A 27,117-nucleotide genomic window follows, 5' to 3' on the forward strand; every position below is an offset into this window, starting at 1 on the left:
CTGCTTCCAGCAGCTCCCATTGGCCTGGAGCAGCGAACCGCGGCCAGTGGGAGCCGCGATCGGCCGGACCTGCGGACGGGGCAGGTAAACAAACCGGCCTGACCCGCCAGGGGCTTTCCCTACAAAAGCGGCGACCCCAGTTTGAGAAACACTGAGCTAGAACATTGGAGTGAATCAAAATTAGCATTTTCTTTACATTTCGATGCAAGAAAAATCACAGAAAACAGTAAGAGTTTATTATTAATTACATACGTTCTTAAAGTCTCAGAACCCCACTTTACTGATTGGGAAAATGAGACCGTGCTGAAGGGACTTTCCTAGGGTCAAAGAGCAAAGCTGTGGCAGAGTCAGGATTCGAAGGCAGGTTTTCAGACTCCCAGTTTACGCTCTAACCACTAGGCATTCTACCTCAAAAGAAAGTTTTTCTACATACTGGATATGGATAACTAGTTGAATTAATTTTTTTTAAAGAGTGTCAATATGAAGCACCTGTTCTGAATGGCACTTTAAGAACTATTATTGCACCCAGTCAGGGAAAAGAACACATCCAGGGACAATGCAAGTCAGTACAACCATTTCTGTACTTTCTGTGGAGGCTATCCCTTGGGATCCTGCTGGGAGAGGCACAGAGGCACGCACACTTCTCATCCATCTTTTTAATTGAACAGGGACTAGAAAACCATCCCTTCCCGTGGAAAATAAGTGCAATTTAAAGCACTGCCCAATGAACAACCCAGGCTAGTGCTTTTGCCCACATTCACCAACATTCCACTTGACATGCAAATTGCCTGGTATGCAAAGTGAACGTAACGCACACAAATTACATTTTTTTGGTTTTAGAAACTCGGCCGAGAGAACTTCCCCAAGCGAGTCTTTGTTAGTATAACATTTGACCTTGTATCTCTTTGGAAATCATACAACTTTGCTAATGTAGTCCTTAAAGAATTAATCAAGCAAATAGTTAGACCCTGGTTGCCATGAAGCCAGCCAATTACGAGCAGCAGAGAAATTTGTCATTGGCATGTCCAACTACATTTTCCCACATAAAGATTAACAGAACAGTGTGGAAATGGGGCCCCGCTCTCAGACCTGTGTGGCTTGGACACCACCAAGCAGAAATGTCAGCAAAACAAGGATTTCATGAGAACTTTGCACTTTAAAATAAGTTAGCATTTTTGTTCCATCTGTCTCAGTACCTGACCTGCTCAACAGCAGAAAGCCTGACGCGCTCTCATTCTCAAGTTATTAAAGGTTTTTTTAGTTCCAGAACAATGATTGAATGTGTGTTCAGTGGCTCTGTGGTTAGTGCTCCAGGCTACCACATGAAAGACATGAGGGCAAGCACATTGCAATGTGGTTTTGGTTTTCTGATTATTTTTATTTGAGGGATAAGCAGGGTGGCAAGCAGCTTGTATGACTGTAGCTTTCCCTCTTTTCTAGAGCGCATAACCAATTTTTGAGAGCCGGAAGGAAGGTTACCACTATGTGCAACCTTATATGGGGCTGGCAGGGGGAGAGAAACCATGAAGAGAAACAAAAGGCGTGGGTGGGAAGAATCAGTTCTCCCTGAGACATGCAAGATACTCTATCTCTATGTAGCACATTTCTAAGTGCCTCACAATACTTTACAGAAGATAGGCAAAGATCCCCATTTCACGAGTAAGGGGACTGAGCACAGTAAATCAGGATCAAAGCCTACATCCAACTTCCATCCTGAAGCTCATACTAGCAGAACATGGTGCTTCCTTGAAACAGAATGAGTTAACCATATTGTAAGGTTCATTCAACTTCCCACCTAGTAACTGGAACCAGAATGTTTTATATCCAATTACTTTAGTTTCTAAAATGCAAATGGCGGTTAATTAACAGCTGGCTTGGAAGCAAACAAGTAATTCACCTCTGTCCTTGTCAGTCCCATTCTGAGACTCTTTTGCTCTGGCTTCCAATCTGCCTTTTCACTCTCACTTTTCAGAGTTTCCAGTTTCCAATTTATTTTTTGCAGCTCACACACTGTAAAATTTTATGAAAATAAAATCTATCTTCAATGCAGTGCTTGGTGGGGAAGTTTCCCTGGGGCTGAAATGCTCCACTGCCCCAATAAGAGAACAAGTGAATACCACAGTATGTTTTAATCACTCCACTTCTTTGTCCAAGTTAACTATTGGTTTTACCCCAACTTCAAAAACCATTTTTCACAAATTAGTTCCTTACAAAGCAGAACAAGGTGACTCATGACCAGTGCCTCTTCCTGAGAAAGGGTTTAGAACTTCACTTTCACCAATGCAAGCCAAAAGTTTTGCATTACACTGCAATATGAACAACATGTTAGAAGACAGCAACTGTGTAAGTGCCAAGTTTACATAGCTTTGGTTAACATCTATCCACGTATCATCACAGTATCTTAGCACTCAGGCCATGTAGTAACAAAGTTCACAGAAAAAGTGTTAAAATAACTTTTAAATCAACAGAAAGATAACTACATAGGAACCTATTTATAGGCTTTATCTCATTGATTTCTATTATATAACACCTAGGAAACCTAATCAATCAATGGTCAGTGCCCCACTGTAGTACACGTATTGCAATCAAGAAGCAAAGACAACAGTCCCTGTTGCAAAGAGCTTACACAATTTAAGTGTCAGATGAAATGCAACAAGTGGATGAGACAAATAGGGTAAGGGAAGGAAATGAGGTAACAAAACAAACAAAGCTTAGCATGAAAGAAGAAGTCAATTTATTGTAGTAGCTGACTTACTAACGTTTGAATGTACTGGGATACCTGGCTCAGCAACTTACCATTAGCTTTATGACAGCAATTGCACTGCTCTATATAGGAGAATTTCCATTAGAACCCTCCTAATTTCATGCATTAACAACTCAACTGTTTAAAAAATCTCTGCCTTAAATTTAGTATGAAAGGTCCTAACTGAACAGTTTGCAAAGTTCCGATTGTTTTTGCTTAACACAATTTGAAAAATCAATGTGCGTGTTTTAAGTCACAAGAGTTTAACAAAAGAAGCTCTGAATGTATAAGGTGCCTTTTGCACTCCAACGTCTTAGAAACTGCTGTATTGCCATTCCCACTATGGAAATGAAACTGCTGCATTTAGACTCATCACTGTGCATGCCCAAGAAGCTTTTCCATTGGTCTCAAAGGACTCTGAGAACATTGGTTTTGTTCTCCAACCCTCCCGCCCCCCAGTCTACCATACATACCTTACAGGCTCTTTTCAAACTATCCGAGTGGCTGCTGCGGGCACCATACAAATGCAAATCCCAGCTCATGGCTAATTTCTCCATGGGGGGCTAGTAGAAGCCTGTATGGAAGTTATCTATGTAGGGGACTCCCATTTCACTCCACCCTGTGCAGCTCCCCATGGAGCCTAGCAGTGACCCTTCCACATTAGCCAAGAGGTGCACAGTGCTATGGGGTGTTTCCCAGCCCTCCCACTAGGGACTGACTGCATGGCCATCAGGAAAGTCATAGCACAGTGTAATACTCCATTGGGTATTTCTGTCAAATCCCCTTGTACTGTCTGTTGCACGTTTAGAAAGAACTCTCTCTGAGCAGGAAGACAACGCTGCTCTGGCTGGATGTAGACTCTGCCTCCCAGGCTCACAGTAGCAGTGGCTTAACACAATGCAATTGATGAAGAGGTGCTCCAGGGAGACCAGCTCCACTAACTACCGAGCGACTTTAATACTGCCTGCTCGTTTATAAAAGAGTACTGCCTACAGGTCCCAATTGAAACTGGGGCGCCTCCACACTGAGCATGGTACAAACACATAGTAAGACACAGCCCCACCCTGAAGACCTTCCAGTCTAAACTGACAAAAACAGCAGCAGGGAAAACAGAGGCACAGTGAGATAAAGGGACTTGCCCACAGTCACCCAGATGATCAGTAGAAGAGCTGGAACAGAAGCCAGGTCTCCTGAGTCCCAGGCCACTGCCCTGTCCACTAGACCTAGGGTGACCAGATGTCCCGATTTTATAGGGACAGTCCTGATATTTGGGGCTTTTGCTTATATAGGCTCCTATTACCTCCCACCCCGATTTTTCACACTTGCTGTCTGGTCACCCTAACTAGACCACTCTCCCTCTATTCTAGATAGGTTTTATACCATGCTCATCACCATAGTATCTGAGCACTTTCCAGAAGCACACTAAGTAACATAATTAACACCTTTCATGTGCAGTTTGGCTTCCCAGATCTTTAAAGGCAAAGAAGAGGGAAGAGGCACAAGAAAGAAGTGAGATGCATGTGAAAAAAGGGCTATTTTATTAGCAGGTTTTCTGGTGCAGGGCCGGCTTTAGGCCGATTCCCCCGAATTGGGCCCCGCGCCCTAAAGAAGAGCGCCTAACTTAGGCGCCTTTTTAATTTTTACTCACCCGGTGGCGGTTCGGCGGCGGGTCCTTCACTCGCTCCGGGTCTTCGGCGGCATTTCGGTGGCGGGTCCTTCAGTGCCGCCGAAGACCCGGAGTGAGTGAAGGACCCGCCGCCGAAGTGCCACCGAAGACCCGGACCGCCGCCGGGTAGTCGAATCGGGCCCCGCACTTACTAAAGCCGGCCCTGTTCTGGGGATTCACTTATTTGCTTTCCAACTTTATCTGATGCAATGAAAGTGTTTTGCAGATGTTTTTCAGCCCTTAATGTCACTACTGAAGCATCTTTGGATGGTCACTATCCAGCATTTTGCAGAATGAAAAGCAGTAGCATCAAGCAGCAATGGGGTAGGAGGAGGAGGTTAAACAGCTTGAGAAGGTGTGTGCAAAATTGTATTTGTTAAGCACAGACAATGCCCTCGGCATGGTACAAGATGTAGCTATAAACAGAGTCCTTGCCTCACAGAGCTTACAATCTAAACGTTCCCATGGCTTTGGCTTTAACCTATTAGTTACTGAAGAGCCCTTAACTCGAAATTCAGAAGCTTTTGCTTCCAATAATTCAATTTAAACTAAAAATCAGAAGCTATGTCTGTGACACACAGGTCTAATCCGCAAACCAAATTCTCTTCCACAGCCTTTCCAGCCAAGGGAGAAAGAGAGGGCTGGGTTGTTCCTAAGTTGGCAATCAGGACTGATTATCTACTAAGATTGATATGCAGAAACCAGCTTTATAATATAAAAATATTACTCTTTACAAAATGAGGAACTCTGAGTCCAAGTGAAGAATCAAGTTTAATAGTTGCATGACAAGGAACTTCAGAAGCACATGACAATGCATTTTAACTCCATCTCAAAACATCTGCACAGACAGGGCCCTCAGCTTCTGAATATCTCACAAACACTCTAAGCAAGTCCTGGACTGGAGACAATACTTACAGCTTTAGCAAAAATGACCATGAGTTCAGGGAATTGGTGTGTGAGAACGGCAAGCATTGCCGAAAAGGAACACAACCCTGCTGTGAAGTGGATGAAGAAAGGAAGCTCCTTCTGTGGGTAAACGGAGACATCGTGAAACGCTGAAAGGGAAATATTGAAAAGTTATTTGACATTTTAATATTCATTGATTGTTTTACAAAAGGTCATAATTACACACCAGTTTACATTATGCAAATATGTCAAAGAGAACTATTATTGCAGAGCAGCCAGTGTTTTACATTCAGATTTATAGTTTCAAAGGACATATACATGGACCCGAAGCTTAAGTGCAACACAAGACTAAATCCCTGACATTTGCTCAAAGCAGATTTAAGTGGCTTAGTCCTGATATATTTTCTCATATACTACGTGTTTTTGCTCTTTAGTATTTATTGGTGTCACTAAAGCTATCCTTCCCCCACCACTTTTTTCCCCTCCTTTATTTTTAAGAACATTGCAGGGTTAATTTTTGGAATCAACTGTTGCGACAGAAGAGAAGAAAGTAACATAAAATTCACAAGATGTCATCAAGACAAAGGTTCCAATGAAAACACTTGGCCCAATTTAAATAATCAAGGAATTTGTAACAGTTACAAATGCTAAATTCTGTTATTTTAGTGTATGCCAATGTTTTAAAAAGCAAGCATCCTATTTTTTCCTACTTTTTATGTAATGTTTTTCTATCTTAAGAATTCCCATGTCTAAAAAGTAAAATAACTCTGAAAGCAATCAGATAATATACATGGTCAGATTCTGTTAAAACTTCCCAAAGACTGCAAGCTGGCAGACTACAGTAAATTTCACAGCAATTGACAAAGCAGATCTCAAAGAAAGCAGCATCAAGATGGGGTTACAAATTTTGTACACAACCATTAGTTACACTTTAGGGCAAAGAAATCAAAATAATTTCACTAGACAGCTCTTGGGAGTGGAATATGGAGCTTCGACAGCTCAAGACATTGGAAGTGGTCACCATCTAGGGACTGTGACAATTCTAGATTTTTTATCCAACAATTTTGCAATGTTTTTAAATAAAAGGAACAGGCAGGGTCTGTACATGCAATTAAGTATGAAAAGTCCTGTATATTCTTCAGTAAACTAGACTTAATTCTGGAGCAGACCCAGCAAAAAGTAACTTTTGATTTAATTAAATATGGAAAATAGGTATAGTCGGTGCAATAGCCAGTGTTTTTTATTTTTTTATTTTTATTCACTTTTGGGTTGTGCACGTTTTCAGCTTTCAGTAGGCTGCAGAAGGAAATTTAAAGATGACAGAGTTAAATCAAGATGTCACCAAGTTTCAGGTTGCCTTCAAATTCAGGAAGTGATAACTGCAAATGTGACCCGATCTGCGATGCAACCATTCCTTTGTAACCCATGAAGGCTAGAAAAAAAATTGTTGAATGAAAGCTGAGATTCTGAAGTACAATGGTGTGGAATGCTAAGGCTTTCTGTGAGGCCAGACGCCAAAGGAAAAGAAAATAAGTCCTAATCAAACATGCTTAAGGGTGCTCCCCTCAAGATTCTCTCTCATTTCACCTCCTTGACATCTAGTCATCCCTGCTACTCAGCAGACTAGTAGGATACCCATACTGTTCTTCTACTCGGCAAACAAAGCAGTGGCCTGCCCGTGATGAAGCTTGACATGCAATAGACTCCATCTTCCATCAGCCACCCTCATAAAAACTGAACTGGGACATGGTCAGCTCACAGAATGGTGTGAAACCATATATTAAGGACATATATGGGTTGGAGGGGGGTGCTTTTTAAACAGGAACTAGAGAGAGGAACAAATAGTAGAAAACTAGCAAGCAACCTGAACACAAGAGTAGGAAAGCCAGGAAAAATTGGGGACAGCAACAAACAAAAATATACAAGAATTCCTTATGCTCCCAGAACTGCCACTACACAAGGAATGCAGGATCAGGCCCAAAGTATGTAAAGAGAGCTAAACAGATTTCTGCATGGTCAGAGCTCTCTCTTTGTGCATCCTTACCAATTAGAACAATTAGCTTTCTATTTGAAGTTTATCAATTTAAGCCTCAATTTGGTTTACTTTCTATTTTCAAATATATTAAAAGAATTGATTTTTTTAAAATTCCAAGACTTCTTGAGAAAGCTGCACAATAAAAAATGTTAAGATGGCTTTATTTTATGAATAGCCTTATATTTAAAACGTAGCAGGAATGCGTGAATGATTGTGTTGAAATACATGCATGTGCTGGTGTTTAATTATGCTGGAAAGCCTACAGCTTAGAGTTAGTCACTAACCAAGGAATTCCTTGTGCAATATCCTGCATAAGTGAGAAATGAATAATTTAAAGCAGTCTGGGGGCAGACTTCAATTACACATTTTAAATTTAACTTTTCACTTTTTGTAACAGAAACACACGTGTGTAAGTTTGCTCTTCTGCAGCTGTATCCCTGTGACACTTTAGCAGTAGCCCCTGCAATTCCATGAAGAAGCTGAGATTTCCAGAGTTGTTGAAGCCCACATTTAGAATCCCACCAGCAGGTAAGATGAAACAAGAGCCCCATTATCATCTAAGTGAATGAGCGACAGAGTGAGTGAGGGTCCTAGTGGTTTATTTTCAGGTTGCTTTACAGACAGAATATATGTGGGCTAATACCTGGATAACGAAGTAGGGGAGAAGACTCATTCTTCAGTGTCAAATCTTAGGTCTCATTGCTAATGTACAGCAATGTATGATCATAAATATTCCATGGAATGTACAATCAATCAAATCAAATTATGGAACAATAAAGTGTTCTCTCAAACTACAGGTTAACCAAGGATGATAAATATAAAGGTTCTGCTGGGTACTCTAATGCAAGAGTATGGAATGATTATCTATCTACCTGCTACTTGCAGAAAATGACGAAGGAAGCAGCTCCACTACAACAGTCAGGGAACCCACTACTTTTTAAAAAAAAAAAAAAAAAAGAAGAAGAAGAAGTGATCACAGAGGACTAGCCAAGTTTTCTTGCCCTCCAAGTTGAGAAACAGAATGTGGAAGCACCAGGTATGGAAGCCTCTTTCCGCCAGACACGATGTTATTACAAAATCCTCATGACATAGGGTAACACTCACTGGCAACTCAGTACCTCTTGGTGGCACCCTCTGCTAGCATTTGGTCCTGCTCTAAGGTGACAGCAGAGAGGTGCGCTTTGCCATTGGTGGGGACTCCATCCAAGTGAGATTGAAAACTTAATTTCTGATAGCCAGTGGTCATTAAAGATCCCATGGCACTCAGTCTAGGTGTACACTAAACTGGAATTTGGTACGGATGCCAAGAGTTATTATAGTCCATCTGCTTAAATTCCCCTTGCTGTTGCAATTGGTATGGCGTTTCTCACTCTCCCCACTAAACTGTTGGGCAGTGCCGCTATTCAGTTACACAGTTTACTTCATCCAAATGGTGGCTGCATTTCAGTGGGAAAGTATGTAATATTATATATTTCTATACCCTCCCACCCCACACACATGCATTTGTGAAGTGCCTTGGGATCCTTTGGGATGCAAAGTTACAACCTATACTGCTGTTGCATTTGCACAGTGCATTCCATCTGGCCAAATACACCAGACAAACAGCAGAATCCATGTCACAAGCAGTTCATGAGCTAAGGACACAAGAGAGTAAATACACAGCAATACAGTACAGTACACACTGGAATTTTATTACATATATTTTATTCTAGTTATTAATTAGAAACAAAATAACCACTTACTTGGCAATAGCTCTCTGTCTGCTGTCTCTGTGCAACTAGGATAGGGATAGAAAAGATGGCCCTTCTCTAACGGATACGGGATCATTCTAAATGCTGAGGACAAGACAGTCAGTCAGACTTATGCTAGACCTATGTACAAAGCAACCCCCCTAAATTCCACCACAAAGAGCATCTCAGTCACGAAGAAAGCAAATTTAGAAATAGACTGGAAATAGCTGCATCTTGTATTTTGTATTTTCTTTTAGAAGTGAATTTGGAGAAAGGTGTCATATCTCTAGTAAGAATTCATACCATGCTGGCACTCAAAGGCCCCAGTCTGGATGGGGTCCTACCACAGTATAAATTCTACTATTAGGACTGGGGCCCCCTTGTGCTGGGTGCTGTACAAATACAGATGAGAGAGAAGATTGACAGCAACATTAGAGACGGAAGAGCCCTATTATTCTACAGATCTGTTCCAGTATAAGCAGCAGCACATGCCCCTTGTACCCCCCTACCAAGGTGTTTCCATTGTGGAGCAAGCCCCTCCAGGAGTAAGAAGGAAGCTCAGTCTCCAAGGAACATTCCATTTCTCCCTGCTGACAATGCCCACAAGGTGGCCAACTGCATGTTAAGGCATGATGGCAGGTGTGTGTGTGTGTGCCAAGTTGCACTGCTGCTGCTTGTGCTGTACCCCAGTTCTGGGGAGAAGAAAGAGGATACTTCAGTCTCCGGTACGGTCTAGCTCCAAACAGAGACTTAACAGATATTAAGATAAACACATTTTAATCAAACAGTGAAAGAAAAACAAACAATTAACAAATCCAACTGGGTCTTGATCTGGGGTGGATTGGTCTCTTCTGCTCTGCTCTTGTTGGGGCTGCTGCTGCTCCTCATCCTGACCTGCCAGGGTCACTCCTGGCTTCTTGATTCAGCCAGCAGAAGCACGGGAGCTGTTGCTGGCTAGCTGCTAAGCAAACACAGACCTCTTCCTAGGTGACTGTTCAGGACCTACTCCCCGCCAACCCCATCCCAGGTCAGGGGCTGGCTGTTCTCAGCCCTAGGTCCCTCTCTAGGTAAGGGTGTCTGCAGCCTCAGTGGGGCTTTTTATACCCTGGCTGCTTGGTGGCACTGGCTCCCATTGCCCAGTGACACAGACACACTGGGGAGCTTTTGTGGGGGGAGGAAACAAGTGGTGGAGGCCACAGAAAGTGTTAGTTCTGTATATGGCAGTGAACCGCTATCGTTGGAGCCCTGCTGATGAATACAAATAGTTGTATCTATTGATTGTAGTTGTCTACATCCCCCTGGGTAAATCCCTTTGCCTTCCTGTAATGTGGCATCAAGTAAGCATCTCCAGCAAAAAGCCAAACAACAGCACTGAGTTCCCTTTGAAACTGAACTGAACAAGGCTGCCTTAACGAAGTTCAGACACTGGTTAAAGTAGGCCTATTATGAATGATTTGAATAAAAAGGTAGAGAGATTAGCTAGCTGCACTGGAATAAAAAGATACTTACTGCCCTCCCATGTACAGTGCAGCAGGTTAAGGGCCCCTTCTATCCGCTTCCAATGCTGAAGATGGAAGAAAGCATATGCTACTGCCTCACTGTCCCCTCGTTTCAGAATATGCTCTGGAGGTAGAATTAAGCTTTTCATTTCTAGTAAGTACTAGAAGTAGAAAATGGAAAGAGAAAGCATGCTTAGTTATGGGGCCATGCCCAAATCCTTGTTACTGCCAAAGGATTTCCCTGATGTTTTCAAAATGACCAGAGCATAGCATATGGAGGTCTTTCATGCATTAAGGAGGTATTGCAATTTAGGGCCCAGTCCTGATAAATTCTTGCCAGATCTTATTTACACAGAAAAATTGGGATCTTGGGCTGCTAAACTCAGCAGAATGTTACACTCAGAATGTTAAAAAGTATATATGCTATCAAAACGGATCTGCATTTTACTTCAGTGAGGAGATATAAAACACTTCTATGGCTGGAGTGTAGTTCCTGGATCATAACACACAAGGTAATTTATCTGGGGAAACGCACACACATATACACAGATTTTATGCTGCATCAGGTAGTGCTCCATGAAGGCCAAAGGAAAGTGGACTGATTAAGCGCAAGTGTTTCATGCACCGGTATCCTAGAAGTCATCCTTTAACGCTGTTAAGAGCTCCATGTGAAGCAATGCTAATGATATGACACTGAAGTGCTTGCTGCACGTCTAGGTTCATTTGCACCTTGATACCTTCGCCTCTGAAAACTTTCAATCTAAAGGGTTTAATATCTGTTAGTTCCCAAGTGTCAGGTACAAATTAGAAACTGGTGCTAACTGCCAGGCTATCAGGTATATCCTTGATTGTAAAGTTTAGAACAGTATTTTCAGAAGCACCAAGCACGGATCTAACTCCGATTCCACTGACTTCAATGGGAGCTGTTAAACCAATGCTGAGCACTTTTTTGAAAATCCCATCCTTAATTCACAGCTATGTTGTGCTGGCACAACTATAGCTGCGGTTACAAGGTGATGGGAGAAGGCAGAAGTGATGGTGCACTGATACACAGGCAGAACACGCTGACTTGTTTCCAGGCAGTGAACTCCCAATTTTAGATGCTCAGAACGGGAGGCAGCGAGCATAAAACTGAGCATATGCACTATGAAAATTGCAGAATTTCTAAACAAACATTTTACATTTTTCTAAAACCTTACAGGATGTTCAGTTTATTTTTATTTTTTAAAATGCAGCAGAGGAAGATAAGCCAATTTGTTTTAATTCTCAACTTTGTTTTTAAGAAATGTTAAATAATTTTACAAGTTTAAAATGAATGTTCCAATTTTCTAGTATATGCTTATGAGTTGTCCTTTCGTAGTATATAGTGTCCCACTCAATAATGGCCAAAGTTAATCCTCATCTTTGATCAGTGTAGCTGGTAATTCCTTTAACTCCCTCCCAAAGTATAAGAATGCAGTCAACTCACCGATTTATTTCAGCAGATGCCACAAACTATGAGATTATTTACTAATCCAGTTTGGGGACTTAACTTTTCCCATTCAGATTCTTGAAGGAATGTAGCAGAGGTTGTGCTCTGGCCAAATAAAGCACATTTACTGCCTGGCTGGGTTCTTCTCTTAGTGCCTTGGGCCTGCACTCTGGAGGGTAATATTCTTGCTAATCCTTTTTAATCCCTTCTATTTTTTTTTTTTAACACGGTAAAGGATCACTCGCACAGGGCTGCTGTGGGAAAATGGTCTCAAATATCTGACCTTTGACATGACTCCTCATACTCTCTGCAGTGACTCGTTGGCAGTTGAATTAAGTGCTTAAACAGTAAGGGAAGGAAAATGTAGCAGCAATGGTGAAGCCTCGATGTAATTATTAGTGCCTCAACATGTTTGTCAGCTCTAGAGGGCAGGGATCATGTATTTTGCCTTGTGTGTGTTATGCCAGGCACATTTACGGTGCTGTCCAAATAAAAGATGCAGTTGCAAATTTTCGAACTTAACTTCTTATAGTCCCTGTTTAACCATTTAGTTTTAGGTAATAAAAAGCAAACCAGGTACTAATGCTGAAAATGTCTATTTCCAAAAGCTACTAGTTTACCCAATTCAAAGCAAACTTATGTTTGCAATATTGAGACACCCTTTCCTAATCATCTCCTGGTTATATCTCAGTGCCTGTATTTCATTCCTATTATAATATACGACAGGGATCTGGATTTATAGCTCTGACTCAGTGCCTCACCTCTAAAAGGGGAAACAAAATAATATGCTAAAATGACCTCCCCACACCCTTTCAGAATAAGATCCATCTCAAAGAAGTGTCACTGCAATGAAAGGAAAAGAAAACACCTGTTGTTCACTTCCCTTGCATGATGTTATTCCCCCAAACCAACCACTTTCATTAAATGCAAAGAAAGATGAATGTCTACCTTATGTATGTACATTTTTGGTCAGGAGATAGGACAACGGACTGAGACTCAGAAGACCTGGGTTCTATTCCCAGCTTTGGCACTGGACTTCTGTGTGACCTTGGGCAAGTCACTTCACCCCCCTGTGCCCATTTCCCCTCCCGCCTTTTGTCTGCTTTGTCTGTTTAGACTGTAAACTCTGCAGGGCACAAACAATGGGCTCCCAATCTCAACTGGGGCCCTTAGGTGCTACTGTAATACAAATAATAAAAGTCTGAATTGGCGTATGATCAGAGGAGAAGATACAGTTATTGAAACATGATACTAATTTAGTTGATTGTCTACAAAACTAGTGAATGCATCTCACATAAAGACTGATTAAGTAGTTTAATATAACTCTTTCAGAGAGCACAAGGGTTCTGAAGGATACACAAAATAAAAGAACTTTTAGGGAATGATAATGTGTTATAATCTTCTTCCCCTAAAGGCACAGTCTGAAGAAAAATCTGTCTGAGACTGCCTGAAATGAACTTGCTACACTCTTGATCAATCATGCGAACAAGCAGCAATTTCTCTCAGCAATTAGCTTTCTCCATGCACATTCTATTAAACTGGACAGGCAGACAGAACACTGTGGATAGATAAATTCAGACCTTCATGGCTAGATTCATTTGGACTCCATGATTAGTTGAGGAGAATTAGTGCTAAGCCATCTTTCCACTTTCAAGACTACAACTTGCATGTATCAACAGTGCTAGTAAAGGGGTTGCTGAGAGTTCAGTAAGGTTAGCCGGAAAACAAGAATTCCGTATCACAAAAAATTCTGAGGTTTCAACGTTTTCATTGTGCATTGGAACAAAAATCTAGATCATTTGAAATTTTTCATGAAAAAAATGGATGTGTGTGAGTGTGAGTGTGAGTGTGAGTGTGAGAGAGAGAGAGAGAGAGAGAGCGCCACCCTGGAATAGCCAGTATCCCAGTGGTGAGGGCACTTGCCTGGTATGTGGGGGAGATGGGTTCACGCCCTGACTCTGCCTGGTTTGGAGCAGGGTCTCCTATGTCCCAGGTGAGTGCCCTAACCATCAGGCTGAGGGAAGTTCTGGCAGGGGATGTCTCTTGCTCCCTCTTCCCAAAGATTTTGTCAAAACTGATATTTCCATTAAAAGTTTCCTTTTCAACAAATTGACATTTTCCCTAGGCAAAGAAGTCCTGCGCTGCTCTAGATTTTAGTTACATGGCCTGCTTGGGGAGCCTAACATCCGGCCACTTCAGGTATTAGCAGACATGAACTGCAGCACAAGAGTGAACTGGTTTTATTTTTGTTCATATACAGATTGGGGAGGGGGGGAAGAGATGAACACATACTGTTTTGAATTAGAGATTTCAGATCTCATACAATTATGAGGGTTTTAAAGGCTCTCTTGCCAATAATCTAGAAAAACAAAATAAGTAGTTACTCCTTGGAGAGGCCTGTCCAGCTTCAGGGATTTTGAAGACTACACATTTTAATTAACCGTTACCCTTGCCTGACAGTGTCTTCAGTAGCACACAAGCAGACTGTCCTGAGGAGGACAGGAAATTTTAGCACGGATTGTAAGCTTTTTGGGACAGGACCTATGACTGTGGTTTGTATAGCACCTCGTACAGAGACCTTGTCTGGGCCTCCAAGTACTGCTGTAATATAAATATTAAATGGCCTAATACCAACAATGGGTTGGAATTACCACAGTCCTCAAGAAAATTTCCCTGATAAGGGGAGCATGCAAACATAGGCCTTGTCTTAGCAGGAAAGACTGCACAGTGAGGCTTAGACAGGCAGGGAACAGGACATGTTCTGTAAGCCAGTTTTAACAGTTCATGGGGGTGCAGTTATCACAGCATATTGTGACAATCCTGGTGAAACAGTGAGGACATCTGCTGCAGGTATGGTTACATTTAGCCCATTTGTTCAGTTTTATATTTCATTCGGATCTGCTAAAGGCTGCAGCTGAATGAAAAGTGTGTTCTGACACCCTTGTTTTTCAGCTTCACAGACATTCTCACAGTAACGACGCTAATGCTGTCGCAGTCTGCATGTAATAACCAAATAAGTGATTTCTCATCTAGGCATAAATATTTTAAATATGCTGCTGATTTTAAAAAGATCTTCCTATGTAACCACAAGGATGTAGCAGCTTACATGTGTTTATGTATAGTGGTTAAGCACAGAATTATTCAAACTATTATCTATTCCGATGAATCAAAGTCCTGTATAAGCAATCAGTGCTAATGAAATATTTAAGAGCAAATTTGCAGCTAAGGGAGATTAATCCACCACACTAAGTTTCCCTCTTTAACAAAATGCATGCTACGGATAGCCAGGCCCTTTAAATCCAGAGAGGGAAATGGCAAAGAATCCCTGATAAACAATTCTATCCGTAGCCATTTTGCTGCTATGTTCTTTAAAGATAATTTTTTTTTTTTAATGCTAACTCTTGCCAATGTTATCAAGTACAGTGTTAAAAAGACAGCTTTACTACATAGAAAAGTTGCTTGTCACAGGAGATGTTTAGGAAAATAAGCCTGGAAAGTCCTCTGGTAAGCAGACGGTTGCCAAAAAGTTCAGAAGAGTAATCTTCTGCCTTTGCCCCGAGTTTGCAGGTAGAACGAGTGGTGTGTAAGGTGGTGAAGTAGCTTGCCCAGCAAATTACTATCTTTGGTCACATGAGACCTCAGTACCATCCTGACTTCTAGTCCTGTAATCACTAGATCACAGAGCCTTTACTAGCCAGGACAGCATGAAAATGTAGCTAATTCACCATTTTCTCCCAGAAGTTGTGTCATGGCTTCTGGGCCCTTAAGCTTTGTGGCAGCAGAAGGATTTCTTCTAGTATGCAATTACTCTGTGCTAAACTAGATATATTGTGCGGTTTGCCTTGGAGGGGAATTTGGGAATATTGTTCCATGCACTTGTTTAATTACAAGTGGGAGAAATTTCTGAGAGAGATTGGTACAGAAATTAACTAGGGACTAAAATAATGACTCAGCCATTCTTTTGGGAATCATCTGTTCCCTATTGTTAATTATTTGATCTTTTACATGTCCCGTCTTTACATATCTGCACTTGCAAACTCCAAAATTTCAGATGTTTAGAAAAATCTTTTACTTATAGTTAAAACACAGGAAATTTGATCTAATAGGTTCATTGTTTGAAATTGTCAGAGAAGCTACTATTAAGAGCATGCAATTTTGCTATTTATGCCCAAAGAAATTTCTAATTCAAGAACAGTTTGCACCAACATACAATAATTACAGTCCCAACTCAACTTGGGTTAAATGGGGGTATTCCATCAAAGATGCAGTTATCATAAAATCGTCAAACTGAACAGCTTCCATCTATATCTGCTTCTGGACACCCTTAATCTCAGTGGTTGTAATTTCCCCGACAAGAAGTTGAATATTGGCAAAGGTCCTACCCATTAGACAAGTATCAGTATTGTGCCCATTTTACAGATGAGGAAACTGACAGAAATTAGGTGCCTTGTTTGAGAAGTGTTATAGTGGCAGATTATGCACAGGCACAGCAATCAGGACATGTGGTTTCTAATCCTAGTTCTAACACAAAACTTTAGGAAAGTAATTTCCACTCTTTGTGCCTGTTTCCCCATCTGTGAAGTGGGACACTTATATTGTTACCTACTGTACCGATGTGCTAAGAGACTTAATTAAATGTTTGGAAAGTGCTAAATACTAAGTTAGCAGCAGAAGTTGGACTAAAAATCAGGAAGTCTAGCGTTTTTCAAATGCGGCCACAGCCTCCTGGGCTGTGATGGGGGGTGGAGGGTGGGGAGGGGAGTAATGCCCCTTCCCCCTCCGTTGCTCCTGGATGCACCGCCTTGGTGTTGGTTGCTGGGGCCATCAGTACGGATTGGGCCCTGCCTCCGTACGGAGTTCCCTGGGGCACAACGCTGGAGGAGCAGGCAGCCAGTGAGTTCCCCACCTTCTCAGGAGTGGTGAGGCTCAGGCTTTGGGCTTCAGCTCTGGGGTTGTGGGGCAGCAGGCTCTGGCCACAGGGCTTCAGGTTCCAGCCCCAGGTTCTGGCTGCGCAGCGGCAGGCCCCAGGCTCCAATCCACATGGCTTTGAGCTCTGTCCCTGGGCCCCATCCTCTCGCCATGGGGCTTTGGGCTCTGGCCACGAGGTTTCGGGCTCCAGCCCCCCGCTGCCTCCCCCAGCCCCACTGGCCCCTACTGCTTCCCCCGACCCTCCATCCAGGGCTTAATTTGCCCCCAGGCTTGCCAGGGCTGATCAAGTCTCCTGTGAAAAGTGATACTTGTATGTTTGTTAATATCACTTTTCACAACTGACTTACTAGCTAGCAATACATAAATTACAATGATTTGGATGTGTATATGTGCATATTTATTTGGTTTTCCTAATGCTAATTTAGTATTTTAGGAAAAAGTGTGAGAGCGGCCACCAGCAAGAGTTGGTGGCCGCACTCCGAGGCCACCAAAAAATTTGTCCTGAGAACTCAAGCATTCCAGCCCTATGCTAATTCCTTTAGGCCACAGGTTCTCAGGATGATAGCAGCAGCAGGAGAGTGACAATTACTTTTAAACACACTTTGCATGTTTAAATCAGCTCAGTTGTATGGGCACGTCACCATGCAGTCAAACAGCTGCTGCCACATGACTACTGAATCCATGTTTAGAAATGCCAATTTAAGTTTTCCACTGAACATGTGCTGTAGTGTATTTTCAAATGTTCTTAGCCTCTATTTTACAACCATTTTATGAACTGCCCAAAGCACAACCTCCTTCTTATAGACTATGTGCGAGATGGAGTTTAAAGGCTGGAAAAGTTACGAATGTGCAAGAACAAGAAGATACAAAGAAAGCTGATTTGTAACCTTAACTATAGCAGTCATTAGTGGTGGATGCTATTATTTCTATCCATGCTACAATTCACCCAGGATTTCCAAGTAGTTTCAGGTTCTACATGAGCTATCCTCAGCCTACTTCAACCACAGAGAAGTAGTCACATGTTTCACAGGGGTAGCGAGACTCCAGGACCACTGCAAACGGTGACTATATTTCAGATAGTAAGCTAAACTGATCCCATAAGGAGAAAAAAAGTCAGTTCTTACCTTTGGGACATGAGGGTTAAATTCCACAGCTCTGTGAATTGCTTCCACAGCATTAATTTCTGCTGTGCTGAGTCCTCTTCTGGAGGCTGTTTCTGGAGAGAACCTGCATGGAAAACCTGAACTGAACAATTTACTAACGAAAATCCAAATAAGAATGATACTTTAAGATCGAAGCTCATCATAAACTGTGGGAAAGACTGATTCTTGAGAAACAGAAAACGCCTTTTGGCTCAGCCCTGCTTTGCTCTTTATGCAGCTAACCACCACAGGTAACTAACTCAGGTATCTTGACTACCATCCTTATTCATGTGCCAAAGGCATCTTAAGCTTTTGGAAACCAAGTGGCACTATGGAAGGATTTTCTCTGGAGCATAACAAACACAAGAAGTTGAAGTGACGACTAAGATACTAGAAACTTTTCCATCTGGAGTTTTCAGATGGAAACTGGACTTAAAGCTGAGCATTCAATTAGTGTTACAAGATTTTATGATGACATACACTAAGAGGCAAAGCTAAAATTAGCAGAGGATGCAGTCAGCAAGCAACCAGAGAAGGGGGAGCACCAAACAATCTCCATGTAGGGTCAAGCGTCCATCTTCCCCACACACCCTCCACCATCTCAGCACGTGCTCAGGAAGAGCAAACCATCTAAAATCCAGAAGAGCTAAGATATCAGATATTTGGATGGACTAGTTGAGGGTGTAATTCAGGGGTAGGCAACCTGCGGCACGCGTGCTGAAGGCGGCACGCAAGCTGATTTTCAGTGGCACTCACACTGCCCAGGTCCTGGCCACAGGTCCGGGGGACTCTACATTTTAATTTAATTTTAAATAAAGCTTCTTAAACATTTTAAAAACCTTGTTTACTTTACATACAACAATAGTTTAGTTATATATTATAGACCTGTAGAAAGAAACCATCTAAAAACATTCAAATGTACTACTGGCACGTGAAACCTTAAATTAGAGTGAATAAATGAAGACTCGGCACACCACTTCTGAAAGATTGCCAACCCCTGTAATTTATACTTTAAAGAAAGCAGGAGAATAATAGTAGTAGAGAGAAGCTGAACATTTGCTCATGAATAAAGAAAGAATCTGTCTTCAGAGATGTGAATGCTATATATGGGATTTAGGGTTTTGTTTGTTTTTAATAATTGATCTATTTTTTTACACCAGAATCCAAGATTAGCATAATACACTGATTTCAGTAGTTTCTGTGTTCACTTACCTGTCTGAAACAGCTCTGGCCTTCAACAGTGCTGCTGTGTAACATATTGCTGCTGATTTTGGAAGACTGATATCTACGGTACAATAAATAGTTAACTTTACGATTCTAAAGTAAGACAAACATTTTAAATCTGTCTCCTCTGAGCTGAATGATTTGCATTTGGGATGGCCCATACAGTAAATTCAACATCTGGAACATTTCAGTTATGACTAGAAACTTTCAATTCCTTAACTGCCTTGCACCAGTCCCCAAAATCCTCTTTCAGAAAAATCCCCTGGTTTTACAGTCCCAGTTGCAGGGTCAGGAATTGTTCCTCACCACTCATTTCTGAGCATAGTTATCAAATATGATGCTGTAAAACTGAATTTATACAGAGTACATTATCGGGTTAAACACTTTTAGAAAGCGCCTTCAGCTGTGTTAAACACCACTCTCAGTATTAAAATAAATAATTTTTAACCTTCAACTTACTTTTTGCATTTCTTAACTTAAAAATATACTAGTCAGTTTCTAGTAAATTTCATTTTCAAGTTCTCATACATTAGCACCTTTCAACATTGAACTACAAACACTAAAGGGGAATTTAACTAAAATATCTTACCATTTAATTATTTTTAGTTCTATGGAAAAATATCTATTGGTTTTAGTTTCTGTAAAACCTAAATTTATACAAAGCTTAAATTTGGTTCCAAATTTGACCTGACTGTCTTTAGGAGAGTTAAAATTCTACAGTACAAGGTTATTGTAAAAATAGATACAAGATTCTGTTTCTAAATAAATTCCTGAATACTAGTCTATGCGTACCAGTTGAACGCCTCCTGTTTTTTAAAACCTCTCTCAGGCTTGTCCATCATGTAACAAGCCAGCCAAGCATCTGGCAAGTACCATATGGGAAGGATTTCTTGCAAGTTTCTCTGAACAGCCCTCTGAAGCTCATCCTAACTGTTCCAGATGTTTAGAAGGAATCAGTGCCCCCTAAATTAAATAAGTGTCAAACTTTCTGAAGTCAACATGAAAAAAATTCATGACCACATAAATGTTTTTTACCGTGTTAATGAAAAATACCCGCACAGCACAGCATGGGTTGAGTAATATCAGCACACTGGCCACACACTTGGGTATTAGATTTTGGCAAGAATCTCATGCCACTTATTCCCTGAAGCAATAGTGAATAGAGGCATTATGGAAACCACTGACTCCTGGATGCAAGGAAGATTGACAGAAACATTGCTTCTATAGGCCTCCTCTCTGAAGTTGACTTAAGGGACAGTTCTGACAGTGACTTGGGTGTAACATTCTGGTCCCCGACCAGAAGAAAAATTGCTTTGGGAAACACTTATGTGTTATAACTCTAGGGACACACACAAAATAGCTAGGCTCTTCCACAGAAGAATATCTAAGCATATGGCACACTGGAAGCAGGTCAGCCTGGAGGACTAGTAACTCTGCAACATAAGGGATCAAATGCTTGAGTCCTGATCTTTCTGGCAAACAGGATCCAAGAGTGGTATGAAAGACGCAGGCCAGGCAGTAGGGAAGACTGCCGCTTTTCTGCTCACTCGCATTGACTACTCTGGTGAGGGGGGCAGCGCATTGACTGTGAAGGGCTGAAAAAAATCCATTAGCAATGAAGGAACTAGGAGAGGTACAAAAAGAGTGCTCCTGGAGCTCATTTTGCCCCCACTACACAGAGCAGTTATATTTGTTCACGGATTAAAGCTGAGGTTTGAAGAATGTCTGTCACATGCGCTATGTTAACATACAGAATGGCAAACATGAATGTTTTTATGCTTCATGACAAATGTCACTCACCATCATACTTCGCTAAAACTGCCTGGACATCAGCATACGCCTGTAATTCCAGCAGCGCCTCCAGAAGGTTTTCGTGAATATTCAACATACTAAGAAGTGGAAACTCTTTCATTAACTGCACATCAGAAAAGAGAAATAACTCCATTTTACTCACACTTACCATAAGCGGGATTTGAAAACACAGAAAGCCCTTTGCCTTTATTTATTAAAATGGTAGTTTGGGCACAATAACCCAAAATATAAGACCAACAATAATCTAATTTAGCCAAATAAGATGTGTCTGGTATTCATGCTTCAAATTATGCAAGGTCACAAAAGCCCAAAGAAATCAAGCCCTCAACCAGTTTTTCTGTGGAAATCCAGAAAAAAAAGTTGATAAATAACCCATCTTAGGCCTTGTAATTCTTCCTGCCAATGCAATAGACACACTTACTTATATTCAATCTGTTAACCAAAGCAAGTATCCATAAATTGCTCCAAAATACAATATCAGAATTGTATTCATTTTCCAGTGTTGTTTAGGTCACTGTTTTACATCCTTAATAAATTATCAGCTCTGAGCTGCTAAACCAAACCAGATGATAAATCTAATCGCATTGTTCAATAAATTCAGCAAGGCATTCAGATAGAATAGAGTACATAAATATTCAATGCAATGGTTTCAAGACCTTAATGGCTGATGTTCCTTTTCATCCTTTACTTCTTCCCATCTCTCTCTGCTCCCCACCACCAAAGAGACCACCACAATTTTCTCTACATTTATCTGCTCAGTACACTTGTTTCCCAGGTGTTCACACAATGTGCTCCCATGACTTGGCTAGCTGCACAAAGTGGATGGTTTGATCATAATACATGCCTGTGTAAAAATAATGTCGCATCCACCTTGGACAAGTGAAAGAAATAAAGTGCCATCAGGGACAGCTCTAGCTTTTTTGCTGCCCCAAGCACGGAAGGCAGGCAGCCTTCAGCGGCTTGCCTGTGGGAGGTCCACCAGTCCCGCGGCTTCGGCGTACCCGCCACCGAATTGCCGCCGAATCCACGGGACCAGCGGACCTCCCACAGGCATGCCGCCGAAGGCTGCCTGACTGCCGCCCTCGCAGGGACCGGCAGGGTGCCCCCCGTGGCTTGCTGCCCCAGGCACGTGCTTGGAGCCGCCGCTGAGTGCCATTGTACGAAGCATAGAGTATAGCTACTTTAACAAGTTAATCATCAAGCCAAACATAAGGAGAAATGGAAGGTAAAACTCTAAACACATTAGCCATATTATGTACATATATACTTGACAGATATCAAAAACTAAAATTTTGTTGAAAACATTCGTATCTCACTATGAAACTCAGTCACAACCTAATTGTTCCATCACCTCCACTGTGGTTTTAAGCTAATAACTCTATTGTCCAAATTATACAAGTTGTTTACATTTTATTTAAAATGACTTACATCTCTCATAATTTTTACTGCTTCTTTTATTCTTCCAAGTTTTCTTGCACACATGGCTAGTCTCCTTTTCACGTAAACCAATACATTGGTGTCTCTTCCTGAGTAAAAATATAAAACAATTAATCTCCATTCTAAAAACTCACTTTCAATCTTTATTTTGTTAAGATTCATGTTAAGATATGCTTAGTTGTAGAAAGGGAGTAATAAAAAAGGATTGCGGGATGTGTTGTGGACATCTCTCTAATAGAGTGCCTAAAATGGCATGAGATGACATTATTCCCCAAGAAAGAATGCACAACACCCTTTCCCTAACCAGCAGCAGAGAGAAGTAAGAGTATGGAATAATCACCTATGCTTCCCAGACAAAATTCTGGCAGTGGTCCACCAAGAAAAAGACCAAACCCAGCAATTCATTTCAGCTAGGTTCCCAGTCATCATATGGCAAGAACTTTTGAGTTTCTTTCCATCTGTTGGGTGGGATAAAATCAGTGACCAATGGTGAACTGCACCATTAACGCTTACTAATCCTTCTATTATTCCCCACCACCAGAGTATCATATCAAGACATTAAGATACACTGCCACGTATATGCACAGGCCCAACAAGGCAGAGTGACATATGCTACTGTGATGACTACAAGCTCTATCTGCTTTTTTATAGATTTACTCATATGCAGACCATATAAAACTCATACAGCATATTATGCTAAAGTGGAATTACAGAATAAGTACTAACAATGATGCTCCTTATCAGGGTTTGGTGTTTCAACTGCTACCCTAAAAACAATCATATTTCTTTCATTTTGCCTTTGTGCTCAAACAGAAAAATCTGTAACTATTCAGTGCAAAGGTGCTTACTAAGCTGCGCTTCATGTTGGGAGTTTTGGGGATGGCAGTGCTGAGATTTTCTGTAAACTGTTTCGCCTGCTTTTAGTGCCTGCTTAAAATACTTCTCAGCATCTATAATAGTTGTTGCTTCTTCCTCAGCTAGGAGAACATAGGCAGTGGCACAACTGTAATGGAAACAAAAAAAAGAAAGCCACAGACTACTCAGATGGAAGTCAGTTGTAAGGATTTTTTGCACAAGAAAGTAATGGCATCAAAGGTATCTATGGGTTTTGTCCTGTACGTAGTACTTGAAAGTTTATGAAAACCCATTACTAATTAATAAAAATTAAGCATGCAAGAATCCTTATCAAACACCCTGTGAAATATATGGTACCTAGCAGAGTATTCACTGGACTACAGTCAAGTGACAAGTGCTAGGAAAACAGAAGCCTTTACAGCAGGGGTAGGCAACCTATGGCACAGGTGACGAAGGCGGCACGCGAGCTGATTTTCAGTGGCACTCACACTGCCCGGGTCCTGGCCACCGGTCTGAGGGGCTCTGCATTTTAATTTAATTTTAAATGAAGCTTCTTAAACATTTTGAAACCTTATTAATTTTACATACGACAATAGTTTAGTTATATATTATAGACTTCTAGAAAGAGACCTTCTAAAAACATTAAAATGTATTACTGGCACGTGAAACCTTAAATTAGAGTGAATAAATGAAGACTCAGCACAGCACTTCTGAAAGGTTGCCGACCCCTGCTTTACAGTTTTAAGAACTTAAGGCAAATGTTCCAAATGGAAAAATAAGTTGGTTGAAGCAAGAAAAATTATTTTCTCAAAAACAATGAAAAGATAGTGTGACAATGATGAAAATGGTCCCTAGTGGCCATGAAATCTATAAGTCTGATTACAACAACAACACTGCATACAATATTATTGGGGGTCAGTAATGACATTGCAATAACAAGACTCCATATGGAGATTTACTTTGTTTCACCTCAAAATAAGGTTTTTCTCCTTCTGTACGTTATTTCTACTGACCCACAGACAGAAATGGCACAAATCAAACTAACATTCTCTTTTTAAAATTAAAAGATAGGTAGGCCAAAAGCTATCTTTTAATCAAACCAGAGCTAAGTGATGCAATGTACTCTGATAGCCACATGTTTATTTCTAATTGATGCATACAGGAAAACCTTCACACTATTTGAAGACATTCCTTCTTGCTAATTCTAAATTCAAACAAAAAGTGACACTGTGTCCTGGGTAAAGCACTTTGTTTTTTATGCCAGAACTTAAATTTATGTTTATGTTAATTTCAAACTTACTCATTATTTAATTCTAAAGCTTGATATGCTGCTTTGATTCGGGCTTGAGGGTTTCTCTCTCGCCATGCCTTCTGCATAACTGTGGGAAAAATGTTTTAAAACAGATCATGAATAGAAATGCTTATGTATGAAATATATAGTTAACCATCCACAAAAACTAGAGCTTTTTAAGAAGTAACACTTAGGTAATTTATACATCAGTTTCACTTGACCAACAATCATTTGTACTCTGAGCTTGACTCTATTCTTCCCTCAGACCCACGCAGCAAAAGGAGATTTAAATTCTGAGGAAAGTTTCTTCCACCACCAACTGATGACACTTGTGACACATCTGATTAGATTACAAATTCCACTTAAAATGGGAATATCTGCAAGGAGATTATTCACTGTTCATTTAAAACCTCATTTGATATGCAAATCACATAGTTCCTGCGCACATATAGACTGGTGTACAATTCCTCGATTGGTGCACACTGTTTTTTGCGTGCATTGACTCTGGCCCTGGCACAGACCTGCATGAAATCCTAATTTTTGTTTTTTATTGACAATATTTTTATTTTAAGGAAAGACATGATAAAACAAATTATTGTTGTTCTGGTGCAGTTTTGTTGTGTTAAAGCTGTTATTTAATAGATTATAAATGGTTAAGCAATTCCTTTTAAAGTTGGGGTTTGAAAGCAAGAGCAAATTCGAGTGGCATAACATGTTACAGCCGATTCAAAATATACTGTTACTGTTTATCATCTTGTTGAAAGGTGCTACGAAGCAGCTAAAAATACACATAGATCAGAACATGCTCTTTATCTAAACTATGTTTGAATCTAGGAGGTTTGTCTGAATTATAATTTTCTGCAAAAGAATTACAGCAAGAGGAGGAGTGGGAAGAGAACCAATTCAACACAGCACATCTCTGGACAATATCAGCCCCCATTATAAAAAATGGAACCCAAATTTAAGAGCCCACTTTAACCAAAAGAAGGGCAATGTTCTTACCACTACCATTTCCTAGGCAGAATTAGAGTCTTCACACCCAACAACATTTCTGAAAAGACTCCAAAACTGTTGGTTCATGGAACGGAATATCTGGCCTCACTCAAGTTTGATAAGAAAAACTGGAGAATCTATACATGTTTCTTTTGGAACAAAAACTGCAACTGTCCAGTAAGAATAATGTGGAAAATATTTGAGTTTTCCTTTGGAAACAAAATATTAGTCTTGGCTTAAAAGACGAGACAATATACTCCATTTGTGCAACAAAAATACATTCCTCATATCAAACATGTCACCAGCTAGCTGACAGCTAACACTTCCTGAACTTGACAAATTGATAAGAGTTAGCACCTCATCTGACAATAGCCAGGTAGGGCATACTAACTGTACAAAAATGTTGTAACATTACAACACACTTAAAGAGACATGCCTGTTCATTAGTTATGGCCCCAACTGTGAACTTCTTTAAAGACATTAAACTAGTGGAGAACACAGTCCAGGTTTTAAAAATATATAATTAGAAAAAACAACAACCCTGTAACAGCTAGTTTATGCATCATCCTAAAATATCTGGTTTTCTATATGAACAGCGAACCTCACAGCGAGCAGAGACAGCACAAGATCTCCCTTTTCACCAAACTGTGCATCACTGTTTACCTCCATGAAGATGTAAATGTAATCAAAGGGAAAGTCCTGTGGGCTAGTTTAATAAGAAACTGATTGAAGACAAACAAGGAAAGATGTTATTTTCAAACTTCTGAAATGTATTACAAACAACGGAGTAAACAAAAACAAGAGTCTCTCACCATATCCCTTAACAAATGTAATTCTGTAATCTATACTAAAATACCAACAAAGTTGCAACCATAGATCTATTATATGGCAAGAGGTTTAGTCCTGTATTCTGGATGCCAAACCATCTTGAGCTGAAAACTCATCAGATCTCAAGCTAAGCAGGGTTGGCCACAGCCTGTTCAATGGGAGAACTCCAAGGAATATCTAGGTCAGAGGTTCTCAAACAGTGGTCCGTGAGCTCCAGTCAGGTGGTTCACGGATAGTTCCTGCTAAGGTGCACGCCTGGGCAGAATGAAGAAGAGAGAATGAAGGGCCACCCACCTAATTAGTGGAGCCACGCCTGCCAGGACCCTGGAGAAGATGCAAATGTAAGGTGAGGTGGTGGCCTTGGGGGGAATAGGGGGTAGGTGGGAGGGGGCAGTGGAGTGAGAAGAGGGGGTGGGGAGTGAGAATTTGGGATGTGCAGGGCTGTGGCGGCCAGAGAAAGAGGTGACTTTCCCCAGCTCCAGGGCTGCGGCTGCTGGGGAGAGACAGCCTTCCTTCCCAGCCTCAGCTCTGTGGCTGCTGTGGCGGGGAAGAGACC

General features: G+C 41.1%; 1 protein-coding gene across 1 annotated transcript in view; it reads right to left on the minus strand.

Annotated features, from left to right (window-relative positions):
- The window catches only part of ST7L (suppression of tumorigenicity 7 like), a 39,858-nt gene that overhangs the window by 4,912 nt on the left and 7,829 nt on the right, over nt 1-27,117 (minus strand). Inside the window, exons 6-14 of the mRNA XM_024204553.3 lie at nt 24,750-24,828; nt 23,443-23,597; nt 22,586-22,683; nt 21,146-21,260; nt 19,334-19,406; nt 18,104-18,206; nt 10,590-10,740; nt 9,093-9,185; nt 5,325-5,464 (exon numbers count right to left, since the gene is read on the minus strand). Of these exons, the coding sequence (XP_024060321.1) occupies nt 5,325-5,464; nt 9,093-9,185; nt 10,590-10,740; nt 18,104-18,206; nt 19,334-19,406; nt 21,146-21,260; nt 22,586-22,683; nt 23,443-23,597; nt 24,750-24,828 (1,007 nt within the window). The remainder of the gene's footprint in view (nt 1-5,324; nt 5,465-9,092; nt 9,186-10,589; nt 10,741-18,103; nt 18,207-19,333; nt 19,407-21,145; nt 21,261-22,585; nt 22,684-23,442; nt 23,598-24,749; nt 24,829-27,117) is intronic.

This window comes from Terrapene carolina, unplaced genomic scaffold (genome assembly GCF_002925995.2).
Source record: "Terrapene carolina triunguis isolate 2854851 unplaced genomic scaffold, T_m_triunguis-2.0 Scaffold926, whole genome shotgun sequence".
Lineage (NCBI taxonomy): Eukaryota > Metazoa > Chordata > Testudines > Emydidae > Terrapene > Terrapene triunguis.